The sequence below is a fragment of the Mauremys reevesii genome, linkage group 1 (genome assembly GCF_016161935.1).
Source record: "Mauremys reevesii isolate NIE-2019 linkage group 1, ASM1616193v1, whole genome shotgun sequence".
In the NCBI taxonomy this organism is placed as follows: domain Eukaryota; kingdom Metazoa; phylum Chordata; order Testudines; family Geoemydidae; genus Mauremys; species Mauremys reevesii.
In genome coordinates this window covers 11,165,368-11,190,999 of record NC_052623.1, presented here as the reverse complement: position 1 = coordinate 11,190,999, position 25,632 = coordinate 11,165,368, and the positions used below count along the sequence as shown (strand labels likewise).

Below are 25,632 nucleotides of genomic sequence, written 5' to 3'. Positions count from 1 at the left end.
GGGCTAAAGATAGCAGTGTAGCCATTTCTGCTCGGGCTGGAACCTGGGCTCTGAAAGCCAGTGAAGGGGGAAGGCCCAGAGCCCGGACTTCACCCTGAGCGGGAACATCTTCACTGCTCTTTTGAGCACCGCAGCCTGAACCCTGCGAGCCGGAGTCAATTGACCTGGGCTCTGAGATGCTGCCATGGTTTGGGGTTTTTTATTTCAGTGTAGACTTATTTATAGTCAAGAGGATCCACTTGTTGCACCGAATGTCTCCCCATTGTTCACAGGGTTACTGAATGCCTCAGGGGAGTGTGGGGCTGAAATGAGGTGAGATTCCTTCTTGGGAAGTTTACCGCACCCGGGAACTGAAACATCAGCACAGATGGGAAACTCTGTAGGGCACCTTTTCATTACACGTGCGTACAGCACCTGGCATGATGGGGCTCGGTTTCCAGGCTGAGGCCTCTCAGCACTATCCCAATGCAAACTAAAAATAATAACATAACTAGGCCGACTGTGGAGTAAATATCTCTGAGGCTGTATTGCCTTTTCGCACTCCTAAGGCCTCTCCCCATGAGTGGTGTGCAGTAGCTAGCTTGTATTCGTAGTGACTGCGGACTGTTCAATATTCAGCCAGAAAGCAGCTGCAGTCGATTTGTCCAGCCAGGGTGACCCTCTCGTGTAGCCAGTGAAGGTACTCCGGACACTAATGGACTCCCCAGGGTGGATACAGCCTCCTAAGGGAAGTAGCAGAGAGTTCATTGCTTGGGTTGTTTAAAACGAGACTGGGCAGAGCACTGGGGAATGTACCGTAATGATCAGTACTGCAATGGCTGAGGGATCTTGGTCTAGGAGGGACCGAAAATGGCTTTTCTCTCTCTCATTCCCACGACACAGGAACAGTTTCTTTTCTCCCAGGACTGAAGAGAAAGTGTTAACTGTGTCTGATGCAGAGGACAAAGTGGAAGGAGAGATTCCCAGCTGAACTGCAAGACCCCCCTGCTGGGAGGAGGCGAGTTCTCTCACCCTGGCTATAAATCCACCAAAGGCAGGCAGCTCCGGGTGAGCGTGTGGACCTCACACAGCCCGTGAGGGAGAGCGAGGACCTAGGAAAGGAAGGGAGCACTGCAGGATTCTGGTGAGTTCACCCATGAAATCCGATTCATGTGGGCAAAGGAATTGTACTGTTCTGTAGCCATAGACGGGTCTGAAGCAGAACCTCAGATCCAAACACACCCACATTCTGGGCAAGTTCAAAACCTGATCCAAATTCTGCTGCTGTATATTTTAATTTCCTGTTTCATCTGCAGTTTTGTATTGTTCCCCACCTGATCCAGCTTAGGTGCCTATCGCTAGGCAGCTATGGTCTACATTTGGAATGAATGATCTGGTTTTCACCTAAACGAGTGATCTGGTTTTCAATGGGAGTTGATGGGTGTTCAGCACCTCCGAAAAATCAAGCTATGTGCCCAAGCGTGGATGAAGGCAAATACTTTCAACACCCAAGATTGAGAATGTGGTGCTGAGTGGCTCTTTAGACGTTTCACAGGCAGATGACCTCTCTTAACTCCAGCGTTGGCCCTAGTTCCTTTCTGTTAAGGTGCCTGGATTCTGAAAGGGGTTGTGGAATGCAGTTTATGTGAAAGAGACTAGGCAGCTTACATCTGAGGCTCACTTTTTTTTAAAACCTGGCCTTCCGTTCTGAAGGCATCATTTGCACCTGGAAATAGCTGCCCCCACAAATCAGGTGTATAGGGTCCTCCGTGCCCACATTCCTGCTGGCAGATCATTGTGGGTGCAAACAAAGGTGGAAAGCTCTAAGAGCTAATGATGGGATGGAGCCAGGAGCCACGTGTTAAAATTCCTCCACCAAATGACTGGGAAGTTTGGGGGGATTTTGTACGTTCTCTAGATATTGAGAATTATTGACCTTCAGATAACACTCAGAATGTGCAAGGCACTGTACAGACACACACACTATCTCACACACACTCACACATGCACACACAGATACTGTTCTTCATCAACATTAAGCCTTCTGTAACATACGGAGGGGTAGATAAAGGAATACAAACCAAAATACGGACCATTTTTTCCTGCCATTATATGCATCTGTTATGTTAAATACATGCATATCAGCTCTACCCAATGGTCCATTGTTCCTTGGCTGAGTGGGTCTTGAGGATGGGTGTGAAGCAGGAATGGGGAGGGGGCCGGTTCAGGGAGGCTATTCTATGCTAGGGAGGCAGTGTGGGAGAAGCAGACAGGTGGTTGCTCCATCCCTGGCAGAGTGGAGGGGAGAGGGGACAACACAGGAAGAGAACTGAGTGGATCAGTAAGGAGACGGAGCTGTGAAGGACCCTGAGGATGAGGACAAGGAGCCTGTGGAGGGATTTCATGGTTTGGAGGTGTGAGAAGGGCCATGTGGACCAGAGTGGAGGAGGTTGCCGGAACCAAGGCTGGAGATGACGAGGAGCTGGAGATGGAGGAGAGTTTTTGTTGTGTAGATAGAAGGGTAGGATCTTAGGAACATGATGGAGAGCGACATGACAGCACTTGGACACACCCTGCACATGCAGGTCGGAGGGGTCAAAGATGTCTGCCAGGTTGTAGCCCTGAGTGAGTGCGAGGCTGGAGGTGTTGTCAGCAGTGATAGAGATCAGGAAAAGGAGAGGGATTGAGTTTGCCCCCCTCCCCTCCCTACTCCCCAGCATAAGAGAGAGTAGGCTGGGGTCAGGGGACTTCCCTTGGAATTCAGTCCCTACTCAACCTTGGTCAGAAATACCCTAACCATGCTGCAAAGCCCATATCTACTGTCCTAACTTCTCACCTGGGCAAGTGTAGGAGCCAGGGGGTGGGTCGCTGTTTGAGGGAGGGAAGGGTTTTGCTAATTTCGGCTGGTTTCAGCTGATTTGCTTGATATGTTTTGTGGGTTGGAGCCAATCCGGGTTGATCTTGCACAAGTGCCCAGTGCTCCAAAATAGCAAAATAAATAATTTGAAGTCTGAAAGCTGCAAATGTAAATGGAGTACGAAGTTCATCGTGTCTCCCCCAAGCACTCAGGTACTCTGGTAATGGCACTGAAAGAAACACTCACGATAACACAAAAGGTAGTGAAAATTGGAAAGTCTTCTGAAGATAAGGATTGGTGTCAGAGATCTGATGTGTAGAGCCAACTCCAGATGTGACAGAAATGGATGCAATGTCTGTTGAAATAATAGAGTGGTAGATTTTAAGGCAAGAACGGTCCATCATGGCCATCTAGCCTGACTTCCTGCATATCACAGGCCAAAGAACCCACCCGATGATTCCTGCATGCAGCCCAGTAACTTGTGGTTGAGCTAGAACATCTCTCTGAGAACATCCAATCTCTATTGAAAGACCCTGAGCCATGGAGAACTTACTAAGCCTCTGATGGTTCTCTTGAACTGGTTAATTCCATCTTAGTTCCAGTAGCACAGTTGCATCTTATTCACAGTTTGCACTCTGAAGGTTTCAACTTCCAGCCACTAGAACTTGTTATGCCTTTGCCTGCCAGATTCAAGAGCCCTGCAGTAGCTGATATCTTATCACTTTGTACTTACACCCCTGGATCCAGGCTTTCATTAATTTGAGGTCCTCGATATTTATTACCCAATCAATGTTTCTATCAGCGCCAGACCTTGTCATCCGTTCCCAATGGAGTTGCACCCCGTGAGCCAGACACATGTGTATAGTGTCTGTTCACCATCTCCTATGTTTTATTGACAGGACAGACATTGATGTGAAACTTGCAGAGGATGCTCCTGCAGGGTAACCTGTCAGCTCCCAATGGCACAGGCATTGATCCATCAGTGTTCTTCCTGACAGGCATCCCGGGCTGGAAGCTCTGCACCTCTGGATCTCCATCCCCTTCTGCTTAATGTTCACCATGGCCCTTCTAGGAAACTGCACCATCCTGTATACTATCAAGACAGAGCCCTCCTACAAAAGCCCATGTTCTATTTCCTCTCCATGCTGGCCGTCATCGATCTGGTTTTATCCATAACCACTGTGCCGAAAACACTGAGCATCTTCTGGTTTAATTCCAGGAGATCAGCTTTAATGCCTGCCTGGTGCAGATGTTTTTCCTGCACTCGTTCAACACCCTGGAGTCTACTCTGCTTGTGGCCATGGCCTTCGACAGGTACGTGGCCATCTGCAACCCCCTGAAGTACGTCACCACCCTGACCAATTCAGTGATAGCAAAGATTGGGCTGGCGGCTTTGGCCCGGGCTATTCTGCCAGTGATCCCTCTGCCCTTCCTCCTCAGCAGGTTGCCCTACTGCGGGTCCCACGTCATCTCCCATTGCTACTGTGAGCACATGGCCGTGGTGAAGCTGGCCTGTGTTGACACCAGGTTCAATAACTTCTATGGGCTCATCATAACTGTCTTCAATGTGGGGCTGGATCTGATGTTCATCTCCCTATCGTATGTCAAGATCCTAAGGGCTGTCTTAAGCCTGGCATCCAAGAAAGAGCAGCTCAAGGCTTTCAGCACCTGTGGCTCCCACCTTGGCTCCATCTTACTATTCTACATTCCTCTGGTCCTCACCGGAACAGTACACAGGTTCGGGAGCCATGTTGCCCCGCACGTACACATCCTGCTGTCCAATTTCTACCTCCTCTTTCCTCCCATGATGAACCCCATTGTGTACGGTATGAAAACCAAACAGATTCGTGACCGGGTGCTGCTTCTGTTCCGAGGGAAAAGCTTCTAGGCTGAGCAGGAGGGGGCTGCTGAGTGATCAGGAAGCAGAGGATGCAGGAGAGGTTTTCTGAGTTAATTAGACAGCATGTTTGTGGGGGCTTTGTGTATGCTGGGATGGGAACTCCACCTCCGACTCACAGGGAGCCATACACGTCCCCTACATGCGCTTAGCACTGCTGTCCAGAAGGTGATCTTGGCCCTGTCCTTGTCCTCACTTGGCCACATGTGTGGAGTGTGTAGGAGTGTGAGGAGTGTGAAGCCTCCTTGCACCTTCTCTTGCTTTGCTGGAACATCTGGCCTTTATTATTGATACTTCCAGGCACGGCCATGGACATGTATGCTGCAGTAACAAATGCTGTATCTGCCCCTGAAGTTCAGTCACCGCTGAGATGTAGCAACACACCCGGGGCCATTTAGGCACCAGAATAAGTGCTGAGTGCTGGGCTCTTCTGTGCCAAATGTGCCACCATGGAAGCTGCTGGTGCCAACCTTTTCTAGGGGAAACCTGACCTTAGTTGTGGTGTCTGAACATTTGAGAGTCTGCCCCCAGTGGTTTAACCCCACCACACAGAAGCACAAGGGACTTCGAACTTGCCAAATCCTTACCAGCATGATCTCTGGCACAAAGTGTTCCAAGTTAACTTTCTGATACTGACAATATATAAATGAAACAGAGTGTTGTGTGTGTGTGTGTGTGTGTGTGTGTATAAAATACTCAGGAAAAAGTCTTGCTCTGCTTTGCTATCACCTTTGATCCTGTTGCATAATATATGCTGGGTAGCATATAGATATATATCACATTCATAATATGTATTACCTGCACCATATCTATATACTAGTTGTATACATTAAGTACCAAGAACGTTAGCCACAAATATTGTAACAAAAGAAGTAGATAAGTTAAAAAAAGAACGAGATCAATTCATACCCTATGAGCCAGGATGGGCAGGGATGGTGTCCCCAGCCTCTGTTTGCTAGAAGCTGGGAATGGGCAACAGGGGATGGATCACTTGATGATTCCCTGTTCTGTTCATTCCCTCTGGGGCACCTGGCATTGGCCAGTGTCAGAAGACAGGATACTGGGCTAGAAGGACCTTTGGTCTGACCCACTATGGCTGTTCTTATGTTCTTAACAGTGATATCGCTGAAACTGGCCTATACCATAATCCTGTTCATTCACGTATGTTTAGTATCCCATAATACCTTGCATTTGCTCAACTAAGCATTTGGTAGAAGCAGAGAGCAGTCTTGTCAAAATGTGTCATTTGTAAAATCATATAAATAATAGCAGCTGAAATTTGTACCTGAGGGAGCCCACCGCCAGTGTAAGGTGAATCTAACATAGCCCCACAGGTTCTTTGGAGACTGGTATCGTATCGAACCTTGTTCCTGCACCATACTAATCAACCTGACTGGCACTGTTTATTTGGGCTCTTGAGTATATTTCATAACAAAATAATGAACCAAAGTGTGGCCAAACGATACAATTTACCAACAATTATAGATAGTTTGAATCACCACCCATAGATATCACTGCAGAGATCCTATGGCCCATTTTCCCTGGAAAACTTCTGATTTTTGTGCACCTTGTGGAGTAGCATAAAGAGAAATGCTCCCTCGGCCTCCACGACAGAGCTCCGCCCTGGCTCCCCACCCCTGGCTGAGGCCCTTTCCCCATAGTGCAAGTGCATAGTGCTGGGATGGGAACTCCATCTCCAACTCACAGGGAGCAATACACCATTCCCTACACGCGCTTAGTGCTGCTGCCGGAAGGTGATCTTGGCCATGCCTTGTCCTCTCTCTGCCCCATGTGTGCAGCGCTGGTAACAAAGGGGAGTGTGGAGTGCTGGGCTTGTCTGTCCCAATGTGCCACCATGGACACTGCTGGTGCCAACTTTTCTACAATCCACCGAGATATCACTGTTTAGCAGATCAAGACTCTTATAATGATACCTCACAAAGCATAATTTGTACAAAACGTATCATAATTCCATCAGTATGGTAAATATGGGGTGCTTTGGGGTGCAGTGTCACAGTTGTGTCTACACGGGTTTTCCTGGCATGGCTTATGTCTGTCAGGGGTGTGTATTTTTCACACTCCTGACTGGAATAGCCGTGCCAACAAACCTCTGTAGTGTAGATCTGGCCTATCCCATCGGGGTCTGGAGAATCAGTTCATTTCAAGTCTGTGTGCATGTTAGGGGCATGGGAACGGGGAAGCAGAGAGTGTCTAATCTTCATATTTCAACTATTTGTGTTTTTAAGGGGGGTCCTTAATTGCTCATGAAGCCAGGTGTATAGGCCTAAAATAATATAAGATCTGAGCTGCATTCTATTTCCAGAAATAAAGAGTAAAATGTGGTGTCATCAAATAATTTGTACTTTATATTAGAGGGAAAAACCAACAAGAGAAAAATCCAAAGTCTCCAAGAGGAAGCGGAAGAGAGAAGACTCAGAAAATATTTAAACAAGCCACCTAACTGAACCCTTCTAGTATCTCTGTGCTTCAGAGCATTTGAAATCTAAGTTCGCTTGCTTCCAGGCTCTCTGCCCAGGATTCATATAAATGCTACTGTCTAGTCTCTCCTCTCCAGGGCTATACCTCACGTGAGCACTTTTACTTGCTTGCCTTATGAAATGAAGATTTAATCTAGTTCAATAAACTCTTTCAGAAACCTTTGGCTTTAATCAGCGACTGAATGCCAATCTAACGCGTGTGGCTAATATGACACCTCTCTCGCTATAAAACATCTATGATCTCCCCATCTGTTTACACAGATCCCGGAATGTAGTTTTACGGCTTCTACTTTGCTTCTAAACATGTATAAGAGGTATTTTTATATTATGTGGGGAAGGCGGCTATAAATGTGAATTCAGGTGATTTCTGCCTTACATAGAATATTTGAAAGAAGTTTTTCATTCAGTGGTCCCCAAACTTTTGAGGGTCGCGCCCCCCCCCACTTACCTCTGTCCACGTCTCAGAGCTGGGCTGGGAGCAGGGCTGTGGCTCGGGGGTGGGGGGACAACACGGACGTATGTATGGAGGCTGCAGCTGGAGGTGGGTTTGGCCAGGTGCAGCTCCACACCCTGCCTCGCCACCAGGCCAAGAAGGGAGCCACGGACAGCAGCCAAGGCTGGGGGCTGGAACAGGGCCAGGAGTGGAGCTGCCAGCAGGCCTTGGTGGGGGCCGGCAGCTGGGACCTCAGCTAATGACACCCTGCTGACTTTACTCCCCACGCAGCACATTTGCTTTGGAGCCTAGGGAGTCACAGCAAGTGGTGAATGTAGATTAACCCAGGTCTTTCCTCCTGGGTGGCTGTTCATATCGACAGCTACATGAAAAGGTGCAGGCCAAACCCTCAGCAGAGTGCATGCAAGTGTAGGCCATATTGTACTCGCCCACAACAAGTGTGCAAATCCCCTCAACCGACGTGTGCCCCAGGGGATTTACATACCTAAACTGGGCAGGTGCAAAAGTGCGCACACAGTGTGCAGGACTTCAACCTTTGTGTTAGGGCTCTGCTTGGACTTGAATATGAAGACAACTGAACACTGGTTTGGGAAAGAGATGGATAATGACATCTTACATGGACACGGCCTCTTTTATCCAGAACAACCCCCCCAAACCTCATTCTGGACAGACCCACTCACCCATTGCAGACATGCAGCCAGGTCTGGGGTGGAACATAGGCAGCAACACTACACAATTGCAGCTGCTACCACTTCCTCTTTGGGTAGGAAGAAGGGCCCCCCTGCATAGACATAGTTTGACTTCAATATTTGGGGGGGGGGCGGCTCCAGCCAGGACAAAGGGGCCACGTTTGGGGGACAAATTCCACGCCTACCCCAGGCTTGCAGTGCTGGGCCCACTGTGGGGTCGCTGCTGGCCCGTGGGCCTGGGCACCTGCCCTGTTGTCTCTTCAGGTCTTGCATAGGGAGCCTAGGGGTGGGGGATTTAACCCTGGCCACACAGTGGCTAATGTCAACTTGTGGAACTCCTTACCTGAGGAGGTTGTGAAGGCTAGGACTATAACAATGTTTAAAACGGGACTGGATAAATTCATGGTGGCTAAGTCCATAAATGGTTATTAGCTAGGATGGGTAAGAATGGTGTCCCTAGCCTCTGTTCGTCAGAGGATGGAGATGGATGGCAGGAGAGAGATCACTTTATCATTGCCTGTTAGGTTCACTCCCTCTGGGGCACCTGGCATTGGCCACTGTCGGTAGACAGATACTGGGCTAGATAGACCTTTGGTCTGACCTGGTACGGCCGTTCTTATGTTCTTATGTTCTTAATGCGCATGTGTCCACAGCCAGGGAGCCTTGGAAGCCATGGGTGGAAAGCACCCAGCCTCCAGGAGCTCAGGGTGGGGCCGGGGCTGCCCCACTCCTGTGCGTGGGTTTCCTTCTGACTCAGAACCAGCCCCTGCTCGGTCACATGGTGCCACCGGGCCCCTTCCCTGTGAGGCGGCTGGTCGGAGCCGAGCCAGTCAAATGAGCTCGGAGGCCAGGTGAACTGCAAGCTGCACCCCAGGGGGAGAGGCAGGAGCTACAGCTGGATGCGGCAGGGTGAGGGCGGCTTCTTTCCGGGAGGGGAGAGGGAGGGTAAGGGTGGGGCCTGCCCGGGGGTGGGGGGGGCTGTGACTCGAGTTGTTTAGGGGGTGGCCAAACCTTTACATTGTGCCCCCCACTATCAGTGGATGCAGGTTGATAGTGCCCCCTCCCGCCTCGCCCATGGGGCCGGCAGCCCGTCGTCCCCTCAGACTGACCAAATGGGAAATCAGGCCAGGGGCTGTGAGCACCAGCCTGGCCTCCCCGGGCTGCCTCACGTCCATCAGGGGAGGGCACCGCAGGGCGTGCGCGGCCCCTCACCTCAGCTGGGACCAGGGCCAGCCAGAGGGCGACGGGACCAGGCAGGTGTGCCTGGAACTCATCACCTGGGGTTGCCTGAAATCCAAACAGACTCAAAGAGCTTGGCTTGTTTAGCCTAACCAAAAGAAGGCTGAGGGGAGCTATGGTTGCTCTCTATAAATATAACGGAGGGATAAATACCAGGGATGGAGAGGAATTATTTATGCTCAGCACCAATGTGGACACAAGAACAAGTGGATATAAACTGGCCATCAGGAAGTTTAGATTTGAAATTAGACGAAGGTTTCTAACCATCAGAGGAGTGAAGCTCTGGAACAGCCTCCCAAGGGAAGCAGTGGGGGCAAAAGACATATCTGGCTTCAAGACTAAGGGTACATCTACACTATCCGCCGGATTGGTGGGTAGCGAGTGATCTATCGGGGATCGATTTATCGCGTGTAGTGTAGACACGATAAATCGATCCCCGATCGCTCTCCCGTGGACTGCTGAATTCCAACTCGGCGAGAGGCGAAAGCAAAGTCAACGGGGGAGCTGTGGCAATCGACCCTGCACCGTGAGGATTTGAAGTAAGTGATTCTAAGTCGATCTAAGATACGTTGACTTCAGCTATGCTATTCTCGTAGCTGAAGTTGCATATCTCAGATCGATCCTCCCCAGTGTAGACCAGGCCTAAGCTTGATAAGTTTATGGAGGGGATGGTATGATGGGACAGCCTAATTGTGGCAATTAATTGATCTTTGACTATTAGCGGTAAATGGCCTGTGATGGGATGTTAGATGGGATGGGATCTGAGTTACTATAGAGAATTCTTTCCTGGGTGCTGGCTGGTGAGTCTTGCCCACATGCTCAGGGTTTAGCTGATCACCATATTTGAGGCCAGGAAGGAATTTTCCTCCAGGGCAGATTGGCAGAGGCCCTGGGGGTTTTTCGCCTTCCTCTGCAGCATGGGGCATGGGTCACTTGCTGGAGGATTTTCTGAACCTTGAAGTCTTTAAACCACGATTTGAGGACTTCAACAGCTCCGACATAGGTCAGGGGTTTGTTACAGGAGTGGGTGGGTGAGATTCTGTGCCCCGCTATGTGCAGGAGGTCAGACTAGATGATCACGATGGTTCCTTCTGACCTTAAAGTCTATGACTCTAGTCTATGACCAGACAGGTGCCAGAGCCAGTCCCCGCTGTGTGCCTGGAGCTCATCACCTGGGGTTGTCTGAAATCCCAACACCCCTGTCCTGCCCCTTCCCCTAAGGTACCTCCCTCTCCCCACCTCTTACTCCGAGGCCACGCCCCTACTACATCCCTTCTGCAGAGGCCCCGCCCCCTGCTGTGCCTCTGACTTTGAGGCCCCACCTCCGGCCTCACCTGTATCCCCCCCGTCGCTTGTTCTCCACTCCCACCCCCATCGCTCCGTCCCCACACCCAGGGACTTACCTGCTGCCCGCAGAGCCGGGCCAGGAGGAGCTGACGAGGAGCCTGCCCAATCGGGGCACAGCGGGGCAGGGGAATCGGGGCACAGTGGGCGGAGGGGGTCAGACAGGTGTGTCCCCCCCTCCCCCTCCCGGCCGGCGCCCAGTTGCTGGAGGTTCCAGCTGCAGCTGCTGCTCTTCCCGGCCCCCGGTGGCGGAGGCGGGTTACTGCAGCGGTGCTGTCCGGACGCTGACAGCTTCCCCTTCCCGACCGGACATTCCGGTCAAACCGGACACCCGGCAACATCCCTGTCATCACCCGGCAGCCCTGCCGCGGGCACCACCCAGTAACCTGGTGCACCTCACAGGCACCCCTCGTCCGGGAACAGGCCCGGCAGTTACCTCTGTTGGTCCAGATCACGGCATTGTCCAGGTGGAAACAGAGTGGCACCCACAGCCCCAGTCCCTGGGGGGCAGCAGGGCTGATACTCCAGGGGGCACAACAGCCACAGATCATGGGGTGCGGTGGCCCTGAGCAGGAACAGCCATGAACCCTCCAGCCACCTGGGAACCACCTCCTCTCAGGACCAGCCCCTTCTCCTTGCCCACCCCCAGCAGCTCCACTTCGCCCTCTGCCACCTGCCAGAAATGCTTGTCCACTCCACCAGCGGTGGCCTGGGGCTGGTCCTGGCACAGGACTCCTCATTGCTGTCCACTTCCCAGTTGTACATGGTGGTGCCGGGTGCCTTGCGGCTGGGAGGGGCCTGCCCAGCGTGAGGCTGTGACTTGAGTTGTTCAGGGAGGGCAGCTGAACCTTTAAATTGTGCCCCCCTCCACTAGCAACATATGCAGTTTGGGGGGAAGTGCCCCCCATAGTCCTCCAAACTCCACCCATGACCCCTGGCACTATGGTGAAAGGGCCTCAGCCAGGGGTGGGGAGCCACGGTGGAGGTATGTCGTGGAGGCCAAGGGACCATTTCTCTTTATGCTACCTCACAGGGTGCCAGAAATCAGAAGTTTTCCAGGGAAAATGGGCCATAGGATCTCTGCAGTGATATTTATGGGTGGTTATTCAAACTATCTGGAATTGTTGATAAATTGTATCGTTTGGCCACACTTTGGTTCATTATTTTGTTATGAACTATACTCAAGAGCCCAAATAACCAATGTCAGGTAGGTTGATTAATATAGCGCAGGAAAAAGGTTTGATACGATACCAGTCTCCAAAGAGCCGTCCCATGCAGCAATACTGCATTCACCTTACACTGATGGTGGGCTCCCTCAGGTACAAATTTAAGCTACTATTATTAATATGATTTTTCAAGTGACACATGTTGACAAGTTTCCTATCTGCTTGTGCCAAATGCTTAGTTAAGCAAATGCAAAGTATGATGGGATACTAAGCATAAGTGAATGAACAGGATTACGGTATAGGCCATTTCAGCTATATCACTGTTAAAAACATAAGAACGGCCATAGTGGATCAAACCAAAGGTCCATCTAGCCCAATATCCTGTCTTCCGACAGTGGCCAGTGCCAGCTGCCCCAGAGGGAATGAACAAAACAGATAATCAAGTGATCCACATCTGTTACCCATTCCCAGCTTCTAGCAAACAGAGGCTAGCGACACCATCCCTGCCCAGCCTGGCTAATAGTCATTGATGGACCTCTCGTCCATGAACGTATCTAGTTCTTTTTTTAACTTATCTAGTTCTTTTGCTACAATATTTGTGGTTAATGTTATTGGTAGGTAATACGTACTACTAGCATATGTACGGTGCAGATAATACAAATTATCAATGTGATATATATCTATATGCTACCCAGCATATATTAGACAACAAGAACAAAGGTGATAGCAAAGTGGAGCAAGACTTTTCCCCGAATATTTTATTAACACACACACACACACACAGACACACACGGAGACAATACTCTGTTTCCTTTATTTATTGACAGTATCAGAAAGTGGACTTTGAACACTTTGTGCCTGAGATCACTCTGATAAGGATTTGGGGAGTTTCAAAGTGCTCTTTGAGGCAGATACAACTTTCCTCGCCCCCCTCTCTTGACCTGGTGCATTGTGCTGCTGTGTGGTAGGGTTAAACCACTGGGGACAGACTCTCACATGTTCAGGCACCACAACTAAGGCCAGATTTAAAAAAAAAAAAAAAAGGTTTGCACCCAACAGCTACCATGCTTGCATGTTTGGGACAGAAGAGCCCAGCACTCAGCACTTATTCTGGTGCCTAGATGGCCCTGGGTGTGTTGCTACATCTCAGAGCTGACTGAACTTCTGGGGCAGATACAGCATTTGTTCCTGCAGCATGCACATCCATGGCTGTGGCTGGGTGTGTCAGTAATAAAGGCCAGATGTTCCAGCAAAGCACGAGAATGTGCAAGGAGCTTTCACACTCCTCTTCACACTCCTACACACTCCACACATGGGGCCGAGTGAGGACAAGGTCATGGCCAAGATCACCTTCCGGCCAGCAGCGCTAAGCTCTTGTAGGGGACGTGTATGGCTCCCTGTGAGTCGGAGGTGGAGTTCCCATCCCAGCATACACAAAGCCCCCACAAACATGCTGTCTAAGTTACTCAGAAAACCTCTCCTGCATCCTCTGCTTCCTGATCACTCAGCAGCCCCCTCCTGCTCAGCCTAGATGCTCTTCCCTCGGAACAGGAGAAGCACCCGGACGCGAATCTGTTTGGTTTTCACACCGTACACAACGGGATTCATCATGGGAGGAAAGAGGAGGTAGAAATTTGCCAGTAGGATGTGTATGTGTGGGGCGACATGGTGCCCGAACCTGTGTATTGTTGAGGAGAGGACTACGGGGATGTAGAATACTAAGATGGCGCAAAGGTGGGAGCCACAGGTGCCAAAAGCCTTGAGCTGCTCTTCTTTGGATGCCAGGCTTAAGACAGCCCTTAGGATCTTGACATATGACAGGACAATGAACATCAGATCCAGCCCCACAATGAAGACAGTTACTATGATTCCATAGATGTTATTGAACCTGGTGTCAGCACAGGCCAGCTTCACCACGGCCATGTGCTCACAGTAGCAATGGGAGATGATGTGGGACCCGCAGTAGGGCAGCCTCCTGAGGAGGAAGGGCAGAGGGAGCATTAGTACAACAGCCCGGGCCAAAGCCACCAGCCCGATCTTTGCTATCACTGAATTGGTCAGGATGGAGGCGTATCTCAGGGGGTTGCAGATGGCCACGTACCTGTCGAAGGCCATGGCCAGCAGCAGAGCAGACTCCATGATAGAGAACGAGTGAAGGAAAAACATCTGCACCAGGCAGGCATTAAAGCTGATCTCCCTGGAATTAAACCAGAAGATGCTCAGTATTTTCGGCACGGTGGTTGTGGATAAAACCAGGTCGATCACGGCCAGCATGGTGAGGAAATAGAACATGGGCTTGTGTAGTGAGGGCTCTGTCTTGATAACATACAGGAGGATGCAGTTTCCTAGAAGGGCCACGCTGAACACTGAGCAGAAGGGGATGGAGATCCAGAGGTGCAGAGCTTCCATCCCTGGGATGCCCGTCAGGAAGAACACGGATGGATCAACGCCTGTGCTGTTGGAACCTGACAGGTTATCTTGTTGTGGCATCTTTTGTAAGTCTCACATAAATGTCTTTCCTTATAAAACATAACACATGGAATGAACAGACTCTGTGAATGAAATACATACTAGGGCCCAGTCTCAGCTCTGGAAGAAGTGGACTGGCCTTTTGTTTAGTTCATCAGTCATGTTGCAATAACACTAATCATACAAACCCTTATCTTTTTTCTTTGCAAACTCATTTAGAGTTTTTAGAATGTCATTACTAGTCACGAGTAATGAACCCCACTTGGTTACAAGTATCCTACCTGGTGTGCCTTGCGACTAGGAGATGCACATCACAGTAACTCCTCACTTAAAGTCGTCCCGGTTAACGTTGTTTTGTTGTTACATTGCTGATCAATTAGAGAACATGCTCATTTAAAGTTGTGCAATGCTCCCTTCTAACGTTGTTTTGCAGCTGCCTGATTTGTCCACTACTTGCAGAAAGAGCAGCCCATTGGAACTAGCTGGTGTGGGCTTGGAACCAGGTTGGACCGGCAGACGCCCAGCAGGCTATCAATTTCCAGCTGTTCCTCCCTCTACTGCTATGTGCTGCTCCTGCCCTCTGCCTTGGAGCTGCTCCCAGGAGCCTCCTGCTTGCTGTGCAAGAGGGGCAAGAGGGGGGGCTAATGTCAGGGTGTCTTCTTCCCCCCTGCTCCTGCCCCCCACTTCCCCCATCTCCATAGAGCGGGTGCGGGGGAGGGGGGGAGGGGGACACGGCAGGGCTCAGGACGGAGGGAGCTGCTGTCTCAACTTGCTGATCTACTTAAAAAGGCAACGTACATGGAGTGTGGGCAGCATACTTAAAGGGTTAATGCACATCTCACTCTCTCACACTCACAGGGTGTGTGTCTGTCTCTCTCTGACATGCTGTCTCCACTCCCTCCATTTATGCTGCCTTGTAGAGTGTGAGGCTACATTAACAACAATGTGTTAACCCTTGAGGGCTCAGCCGAGTACTAGTTCATCATTTAGCAGTAAGGCATTCCCTGGGAAATATCCCACCCTCTGACTCCACCACTTCAACCAAGCTTCACAATCATCATTGCTGTGTACAGTATCAAATTGTTTGTTTAAAACGTATATTATAATATACTATATACTATATACTATATAAACTTATAATATAATATAATATAATATAATATAATATAATATAATATAATATAATATAATATAAATGATAGAGTTTTTTGTCTGGTGAAAAAAATTTCTCTGGAACCTAACCCCCCTATTTACATTAATTCTTATGGGGAAATTGGATTCACTTAACATCGTTTCGCTTCAAGTGGCGTTGTTCAGGAACATTACAACGTTAAGCGAGGAGTTACTGTATTTAGTGTGCATTCTGCCGTGAAGCACCTAGTTTATCTGGCTGCATGGCACATGCTTTCAGCCTAGAAATACCTGGCATATTAAGCTGCATGTAGGAAGATGTACCTGGTACATTCAGCAGCACACTCTGGGTATTCAGCCCGGATGTACGTAGTACATCGCAGAACATGCATGAGTAGTCTATTTTGATCTCAGCGATGACCAAGGGTACATCTACACAGGAAGTGTCAGCCCACGGCAGCAAGTCTCAGAGCTCGGATTGAGAGACTCAAAGTACCTCCCTAAAACAAGCTGTGTAGATGCTGTACCTTGAGTTGGGACTCCAGCCCAGCAGCTTCAGAGCCCGAGCCTCAACATCTACACAGCTATTCTTAGCGTGGTACCCCGAGAAGCATGAGCCGGCGTCTGTCGACCCGAGCTGTGAGACTAACTGCCGCTTGCTGCGTAGACATCCTCAAAGAGCCTATGAGTCTGATCCTGCTCTCTTTGAAGTCGGGGGAGAACTCCCCACCAGCTTCTGGGATAACTGAGCTGTTCTTTTTAGGTGACAAATCTGAGGAACTGTCCCAGGTGTCAACAAAATCATAGATCATAGAATCGTAGAACTGGAAGGGACCTCAACAGGTCGTCTAGTCCAGTCCCCTGCACTCAAAGCAGGACTATGTATTATCTAGACCATCGCTGACAGGTGTTTGTCCAACTTGCTCTTAAAAATTCCCAGTGATGGAGATTCCACCCCCCCTATGCAATTTATTCCAGTGCTTAACCACTCTGACAGTCAGGAAGTTTTTCCTAATGCCCAACCTAAACCTCCCTTGCTGCAATTTAAGCCCATTGCTTCTTGTCCTATCCACAGAGGTTAAGAAGAACAATTTTTCTCCCTCCTCCTTGTAACAACCTTTTATGTACTTGAAAACTGTTATCATTTCCCCTCTCAGTCTTCTCTTCTCCAGGCTAAACAGACCCAATGTTTTCAATCTTCCCCCATAGGTCATGTTTTCTAGACCTTTAATAATGTTTGATGCTCTTCTCTGGACTCTCTCCAATTTATCCATATCCTTCCTGAAATGTGGTGCCCAGAACTGGACACAATAGTCCAGTTGTGGCCTAATCAGCACAGAGTAGAGTGGAAGAATTACTTCTCATGTCTTGCTTATAGTACTCCTGCTAATACATCCCAGAATGATATTTGCTTTTTTTGCAAAAGCGTTACACTGTTCATTCATATTTCGTTTGTGATCCACTATGACCCCCAGATCCCTTTCCGCAGTACTCCTTCTTAGGCAGTCATTTCCCATTGTGTGCAATTGATTGTTCCTTTCTAAGTTGAGTACTTTGCACATTTGTCCTTATTGAATTTCATCCTATTTACTTCAGAGCATTTCTCCAGTTTGTCCAGATGATTTTGAATCCCAAAGCATTTGCAACCCCTCTCAGCTTGGTATTGTCCATAAACTTTATAAGTGTACTGTCTATGCAATTATCTAAATCATTGATGAAGATATTGAACAGAACCAGACCCAGAACGGATCCCTATGGGACCCCACTTGTTATGCCCTTCCAGCATGACTGTGAAACACTGATAACTACTCTCTGGGAACAATTTTCCAACCAGTTATGCTCCTACCTTATAATTGCTCCATCTAGGTTGTATTTCCCTAGTTTGTTTATGAGAAGGTCATGCAAGACAGTATCAAAAGCCTTACTAAAGTCAAGATATACGATGTCTACCGCTCCCCCCTATCCACAAGGCTTGTTACTCTGTCAAAGGTTTGACATGATTTGTTCTTGACAAATACATCCTGCCTGTTATTGATCACCTTATTATCTTCTAGGTGTTTGCAAATTGATTCATTATTTGCTCCATTATCTTTCCAGGTACAGAAGTTATTTCCCTTTTTATAGATGGGCACTATATTTGCCCTTTTCCAGTCTTCTGGAATGTCTCCTGTCTTCCATGATTTTTCAAAGATAATCGCTAATGGCTCAGATATCTCCTCAGTCAGCTCCTTGAGCATTCTAGGATGCATTTAATCAGGGCCTGGTGATTTTAAGATATCTAACTTGTCTTAGTAATTTTTGACTTGTTCTTTCCCTATTTTAGACTCTGATTCTACCTCACTTTCACTGGCATTCACTATGTTAGACGTCCAATCACCACCAACCTTCTTGGTGAAAACCGAAACAAAGAAATCACTAAGCACCTCTGCCATTTCCACATTTTCTGTTATTGTCTGTCCCCTCTCATTGAATAACAGGCCTACTCTGTTGTTGGTCTTCCTCTTGCTTCTAATGTATTTGTAGAATGTTTTCTTGTTTCCTTTTATGTCCCTAGCTAGTTTGATTTCATTTTGTGCCTTGGCTTTTCTAATTTTGTCCCTACATACTTGTGTTATTTGTTTATATTCATCCTTGGTAATTTAATCAAGTTTCCACTTTTTGTAGAATTCTTTTTTGAGTTTTAGATCATTGAAGATCTCCCGGTTAAGCCAGGGTGGTCTCTTGCCCTACTTCCTATCTTTCCTACGCAGTGGGGTAGTTTCCCCTTGTGCCCTTAATAATGTGTCTTTGAAAAGCTGCCAACTGTCTTCAATTGCTTTTCCCCTTAGACTTGCTTCCCATGGGATTTTACCTGCCAACCAGGGGCAGCTCCAGGCACCACGCCCCAAGCGCGTGCCTGAGGTGGCAAGCCGCGGGGGGGGGGGCGCTTGCCGGTTGCTGTGAGTGCGGCAGTCAGGCTGCCTTCGGTGGCATGCCTGCGAGAGGTCCACTGGTCCTGTGGCTTCGGCGGTGGGTATGCTGAATCCACAGGACCGGTGGACCTCCCGCAGGTGTGCTGCCAAATCCACGTTACCAGTGGACCTCCCGCAGGCACGTTGCCGAATCTATGTTACCAGCAGATCTCCCGCAGGCGCGCCACCGAAGGCTGCCTGACTGCCATGCTTGGGGCGGCAAAATACATAGAGCCGCCCCTGTTGCCAACTCCCTGAGTTTGCTAAAGTCTGCCTTCTTGAAATCCATTGTCTTTATTGTGCTGGTCTCTCTCCTACCATTCCTTAGAATCATGAACTCTACCATTTCATGATCACTTTCACCCAAGTTGCCTTCCACTTTCAAATTCTCAACCAGTTCCTCCCTATTTCTCAAAATCAAATCTAGAACAGCCTTTCCCCTAGTAGCTTTCTCCAACTTCTGAAATAAAATTATTGTCTTCAATACGTTCCAAGAATTTATTGGATAATCTGTGCTCTGCTGTGTTATTTTCCCAACAGATTGAAGAGGTTTTGGAACAAACTGATAAATTAAACAGTAATAAGTCACCAGGACCAGATGGGATTCAAGAGTTCTGAAGGAACTCAAATATCAAATTGCAGAACTTCTAACTGTGGTATGTGACCAATCACTTAAATCAGCCTCTGTAACAGATGACTGGCAGATAGCTACTGTGATGCTGATTTTTAGAGAAAGTTCCAGAGGTGATCCTGGCAATTACAGCCCAGTGAGCCTAACTTCGGAACCAGCAGAATAAGTTGAAATGATAGTAAAGAACAGAATTACCAGACACATAGATGAACAAGATTTGTTGGGGAAGAGTCTTGTATTATGGGAATAAGTAAATAACTTTTCCTTAGCCACTTTCTCAACATCACTCATGATTTTATATACCTCTATCATGTCCCCCCTTAGTCTTCTTTTTTCCAAGCTGAAGAGTCCTAGCCTGTTTAATCTTTCCTTGTATGGGACCCTCTCTAAATCCCTAATCATTTTAGTTGCCCTTTTCTGAACCTTTTCTAGTGCTAGAATATCTTTTTTGAGGTGAGGAGACCACATCTGTACACAGTATTCGAGATGTGGGCATACCATGGATTTATATAAGAGCAATAATATATTCTCAGTCTTATTCTCTATCCCCTTTTTAATGATTCCTAACATCCTGTTTGCTTTTTTGACCGCCTCTGCACACTGTGTGGACATCTTCAGAGAACTATCCACGATGACTCCAAGATCTTTTTCCTGACTCGTTGTAGCTAAATTAGCCCCCATCATGTTGTATGTATAGTTGGGGTTATTTTTTCCAATGTGCATTACTTTACATTTATCCACATTAAATTTCATTTGCCATTTTGTTGCCCAATCACTTAGTTTTGTGAGATCTTTTTGAAGTTCTTCACAATCTGCTTTGGTCTTAACTATCTTGAGTAGTTTAGTATCGTCTGCAAACTTTGCCACCTCACTGTTTACCCCTTTCTCCAGATCATTTATGTATAAATTGAATAGGATTGGTCCTAGGACTGACCCTTGGGGAACACCACTAGTTACCCCTCTCCATTCTGATAATTTACCATTAATTCCTACCCTTTGTTCCCTGTCCTTTAACCAGTTCTCAATCCATGAAAGGACCTTCCCTTTTATCCCATGACAGCTTAATTTACGTAAGAGCCTTTGGTGAGGGACCTTGTCAAAGGCTTTCTGGAAATCTAAGCACACTATGTCCACCGGATCCCCCTTGTCCACATGTTTGTTGACCCCTTCAAAGAACTCTAATAGATTAGTAAGACACAATTTCCCTTTACAGAAACCATGTTGACTATTGCTCAAGAGTTTATGTTTTTCTATGTGTCTGACAATTTTATTCTTAACTATTGTTTCGACTAATTTGCCCGGTACCGACGTTAGACTTACCGGTCTGTAATTGCCGGGATCACCTCTAGAGCCCTTTTTAAATATTGGCATTACATTAGCTAACTTCCAGTCATTGGGTACCGATGCCGATTTAAAGGACAGGTTACAAACCTTAGTTAATAGTTCCGCAACTTCACGTTTGAGTTCTTTCAGAACTCTTGGGTGAATGCCATCTGGTCCCGGTGACTTGTTAATGTTGAGTTTATCAATTAATTCCAAAACCTCCTCTAGTGACACTTCAATCTGTGACAGTTCCTCAGATTTGTCACCTACAAAAGCCAGCTCAGGTTTGGGAATCTCCCTAACATCCTCAGCCGTGAAGACTGAAGCAAAGAATCCATTTAGTTTCTCCGCAATGACTTTATCGTCTTTAAGCGCTCCTTTTGTATTTTGATCGTCAAGGGGCCCCACTGGTTGTTTAACAGGCTTCCTGCTTCTGATGTACTTAAAAAACATTTTGTTATTACCTTTGGAGTTTTTGGCTAGCCGTTCTTCAAACTCCTCTTTGGCTTTTCTTATTACACTCTTGCACTTAAGTTGGCAGTGTTTGTGCTCCTTTCTATTTGCCTCACTAGGATTTGACTTCCACTTTTTAAAGGAAGTCTTTTTATCTCTCACTGCTTCTTTTACATGGTTGTTAAGCCACGGTGGCTCTTTTTTAGTTCTTTTACTGTTTTTCTTAATTTGGGGTATACATTGAAGTTGGGCCTCTATTATGGTGTCTTTAAAAATAGTTCTCTTCTAAATGACCAACCTCACTCTACTCTCACTGATACGGGTGTAAATCCAGAATCATTCCAGTATTACACCAGTGTGACTTACAGCAGATTTGGCCCAAAGCTTTCCATTTGCTTTAAAAATCTCATATTTAGAAAGACCCTTGATTAGCTTTAATATAAACTGCCCCAGCTCACCTGAACCCTGGCTGTGTCTTCTTCACTCTCAGCACATGCTGAAGTCACACACAAACTGCAGGACTCTGCACTTGGCTGGGATCAACTGAGTGAGAGTATTTATACCTCCTAATGACACCCTGCTGACTTTACTCCCTAGGTGGGAGTTGAGAGACTTGGGTCACTATAGAGGTATATTTGGTGGGGGCTGTGACTCAAGCTGTTCAGGGGGGCCAGGTGTATAGGGCTAAAATAATATGTGCTCTGAGCTGTGTTCTATTTCCAGAAATAAAGAGTAAAATGCGGTGTCATAAAACAATTTGTATTTTTTATTAGAGAGAGAAAAAAAATCAAATGAAAATTCTTCCAGAGGAAGCGGGAGAGAGAAGACTCAGAACATATTTAAACAATCCACGTAACTGAACCCTTCTAGTATCTCTGTGCATCAGAGTGTTTGAAATCTAAGTTTGCTTGCTTCCAGGCTCTGTGCCTAGGATTCATATAAATGCTACTGTCTAGTCTCTCCTCTCCAGGGCTATGCCCCACATGAGCACTTTTAAAGATTTAAGCTAGATAAATAAACTGTTTAAGAAACCTATGACTTCAAGCAGCGACTGAATGCCCGTCCAACACGGATGGCTAAGATGACACCTCTTTCTATAAAACGACTATGGTCTCCCCAAATCCCGGAATGTAGTTTTACAGCTTCGACTTTGCTTCTAAACATGTGTACTAGTTTTCTTTATATTATGTGTGAAAGACAGCTATAAATGTGAATTCAGGTGATTTCTGCCTTACATAGAGTATTTGAAAGAAATCTCTAATTCTGCATTCCCCAAAATTTTGAGGGTTGTGCCCCCCCTTATCTCGGTCCATGCACAGGCCCTGCAACGCCCCCCCCGGATGTTCCTCCATGCCCCCCCCAGGGGAGCACGCCCCACAGTTTGGGGATCTCTGCTCGAATTGTAAATCTGGTTATTAGAAACTGTAAGTTATAAATGTATAAACCAGTTGGTCAGATGGCAAATATGACGAAAGTATTTGTACAAGAAAAACCACATGTGACTCAAAATAGTGGGGGAATCACCTCCTTGAATCGGTACCGAAACAGTTATGATGAGTTACCCTCCCAGGCTTTGCTTCTCTATGCTCCAAACTGGGATAAAATCACTTGCAACTCTACAGCTTAAATACACTGCCTTGTGCCCGCTAAACACTGATACCAGCTTAACTCTAGAGGGCAGTGTCTGGTGGTACACAGTTGACTTACGTACAAGATGGCGTCTTCTCTTTTGAAAACAAACTGACTAGGGTTTTTTATGGAACTTGGTAATGTCAGAACAACAAAATGGTGCTATGAATTGTTCTGAGGCCAGGCGAGTGGATTGGTGACACTGTTCTGAGAGGCTCCCGGCTAATTTAGTGCATTCCCCACATCCCCTCTTCTCTGGATTTCTGAATTACGAAGTATGTACTTTAGATAGAACTGTAAGGAAATAACTGGGCCTCAGTCAATGCTTGTAACCTGGGCTCTGTAGTTTGCCACGTCCAGGCAAAAATCCTGTGTCTCCGAATATGTCTGGGAAATCATATGTGACTGTCAATTCAGTGAGGTCTGGGTTTTCTGGTTCTACTGTTGTTCTGATTTTTATTGGTTGGAAGAGCAAGTCACCTGAAACAAAGAGGTCAGTGCCGACATGGATGATACCCTGCAGAAATGGCCTCTTTTTCCTCCAGGTCACCTACCCACAGTGTGCTCACTGCAGCCTTCCCATGATATCCCCCCACATCTGCCCTGCAATCTCCATATCTATTCAGTTTGTGTGTTTATTTCAAGGCTTTCGGCACCTGTGTTTCCCACCTTTGTGCCATCTTAGCGGTTGTAGTGGGGTGACCACCTGCTCCAGCCTGGAAGGGGTTGGAAAAGCCCTGCAGAGGGCAAGGTAAAACCCTGGCTTATTGGGGGAAGTGGCTGCAGCTGGGGCCATGCCCCAAACTGAGCAACAGGGCCTTATAAGAAGGCCAGGGAAGCCAGGAGCAAGCAGTCTCTCTTTGCCTGTAGAGGGAGAAGGGCCTGGCTGCAGGGAGCTGAGCAGGGTACCTGAGTGAAGCAGGGCTGGGGAAAGGCAGAGACGCTGGGAGCTCCAGCCTGGAAAGCCCCAGGCTGCGGCTTAGCACAAGGCCAACAGATACTGGGGTTGCAGAGGGCAGCCCAGGGTAGGCCAAGGCAGCAGGTCCAAACCCCTTTGCCTATGATGAGTGGCTGATACTGCAGTCTGCCCTGGTGAACGGGGCCTAGATGGAGACTGGGCAGTAGCCAAAACTGAGGTGAAGTGGGGATAGTGGGTTGGGGGTTCCCCAGGGAGGGGAGACCCAGATTGTTGGGGTACTGCCAGGGGGCAGCACCCCAGTTAAAGGGGTACCGGGGTTCAGGGAGGGACACGGGGGCCAGAGGACAGGCGGATCACCGGCCTGCAGGTCTCAAAAAAATGGAGACCTGGAAGAAGGTTTGGAATTTGGGGGAGCATAGGCTGTCATAGCAGGAATAAAGGAGAGACAAGACAGAACTGGGGGAGGGGGGTTCAAATCAGTATCTTAGAAGTCTGAATACTAATGTAAGAAGTATGGGGAATAAGCTGGAAGAACTCGAAATGCTACTAAATAAACACAACTATGACATAGTTGGCATCACGGAGACCTGATGGGATAATATGCATGATTGGAATGTTCATATAGAAGGGTACAGCTTGCTCAGGAAGGACAGGCAGGGGAAAAAGGGAGGAGGTGTTGCCTTATATATTAAAAATGTGTACCCTTGGACTGAGGTTGAGATGGAAATAGGAGACTGACTTGCTGAAAGACTCTGGGTAAGGGTAAAAGGGGTAAAAAAAAGGGTGCTGTCATTGTAGGGGTCTACTACAGACCACCAAACCAGGAAGAAGAGGTGGATAAGTTTTTTTTTAAACGACTAACAAAATCATCCAAAGCCCAGGACTTGGTGGTGATGCGGGACTTCAACTACTCAGACATCTGCTGGGAAAATAACACAGCAGGCCACAGATTATCCAATAAATTCTTGGAATGTATTGGAGACATTTTTTTATTTCAGAAGGTGGAGAAAGAAAGTGATCATGAAATGGTAGAGTTCATGATTCCACGGAATTGTAGGAGGGAGAACAGCACAATAAAGACAATGGATTTCAAGAAGGCAGACTTCAGCAAAATTAGGGAGTTGGTAGGTAAGTTCCCATGGGAAGCAAGTCTAAGGGGAAAAACAATTGAAGATAGTTGGCATAATTAAGGGCACAAGAGGAAATGATCCCACTGCGTAGGAAAGACAGGAAGTATGGCAAGAGACCACCCTGGCTTAACCAGGGGATATTCAATGATCTAAAACTCAAAAAAGAGTCCTACAAAAAGTGGAAACTCAGTCAAATTACAAAGGATGACTATAAACTAATAACACAAGTATGTAGGGACAAAATTAGAAAGGACAAGGCCCAAAACGAGATCAAACTAGCTAGATTCATAAAGGGCAAAAAGAAAACATTCTACAAATACATTAGAAGCAAGAGGAAGACCAAGGACAGAGTAGACCCATTACTCAATGAGGGGGGAAAAACAATAACAGAAAATGTGGAAATGGCAGAGATGCTTAATGACTTCTTTGTTTCTGTTTTCACCAAGAAGGTTGGTGGTTGGATGTCTAACATAGTGAATGCCTGTGAAAATGCAGTAGGATCAGAAGAGGCTTCCTAACTGTCAGGGTGGTTAAGCACTGGAATAAATTGTCTGTGGAAGTTGTGGAATCTCCATCATTGGAGATTTTTAAGAGCAGGTTGGACAAACACCTGTCAGGAATGGTCTAGATAACAGTTAGTCCTGCCATGAAAGCAGTGGACTGGACTAGACAACCTTTTGAGGTCCCTTCCAGTCCTAGGATTCTATGATTACCTGTTTTGTTAATTCCCTCTAAAGCAGCTGGCCTTGGTCACTGTCCGAAGACAGGATACTGGATTAGATGAGCCATTGGTCTGACCAAGTACGGCTGTTCTTATATTCTTAGGTTCTTAACAGTGATATCGCTGAAACTGGCCTATACCATAATGCTGTT

General features: G+C 47.5%; 1 protein-coding gene and 1 pseudogene across 1 annotated transcript; one reads left to right on the top strand and one right to left on the bottom strand.

The window, feature by feature from the left end:
- The first annotated feature begins 3,764 nt into the window (after positions 1-3,764).
- On the top strand, positions 3,765-4,724 carry LOC120395155 (annotated as a pseudogene).
- An 8,926-nt stretch (positions 4,725-13,650) lies between these two features.
- LOC120375222 (olfactory receptor 52K1-like) lies at positions 13,651-14,613 on the bottom strand. Its single transcript, XM_039495979.1, has one exon. The coding sequence runs from the start codon at positions 14,611-14,613 to the stop codon at positions 13,651-13,653; it is 963 nt and encodes a 320-aa protein (XP_039351913.1).
- Between the last annotated feature and the right edge of the window lie 11,019 nt (positions 14,614-25,632).

Bases quoted from the DNA above. Each gene is read 5' to 3' on its own strand.
- LOC120375222 (XM_039495979.1), bottom strand. From the start codon at position 14,613: ATGCCACAACAAGATAACCTGTCAGGTTCCAACAGCACAGGCGTTGAT.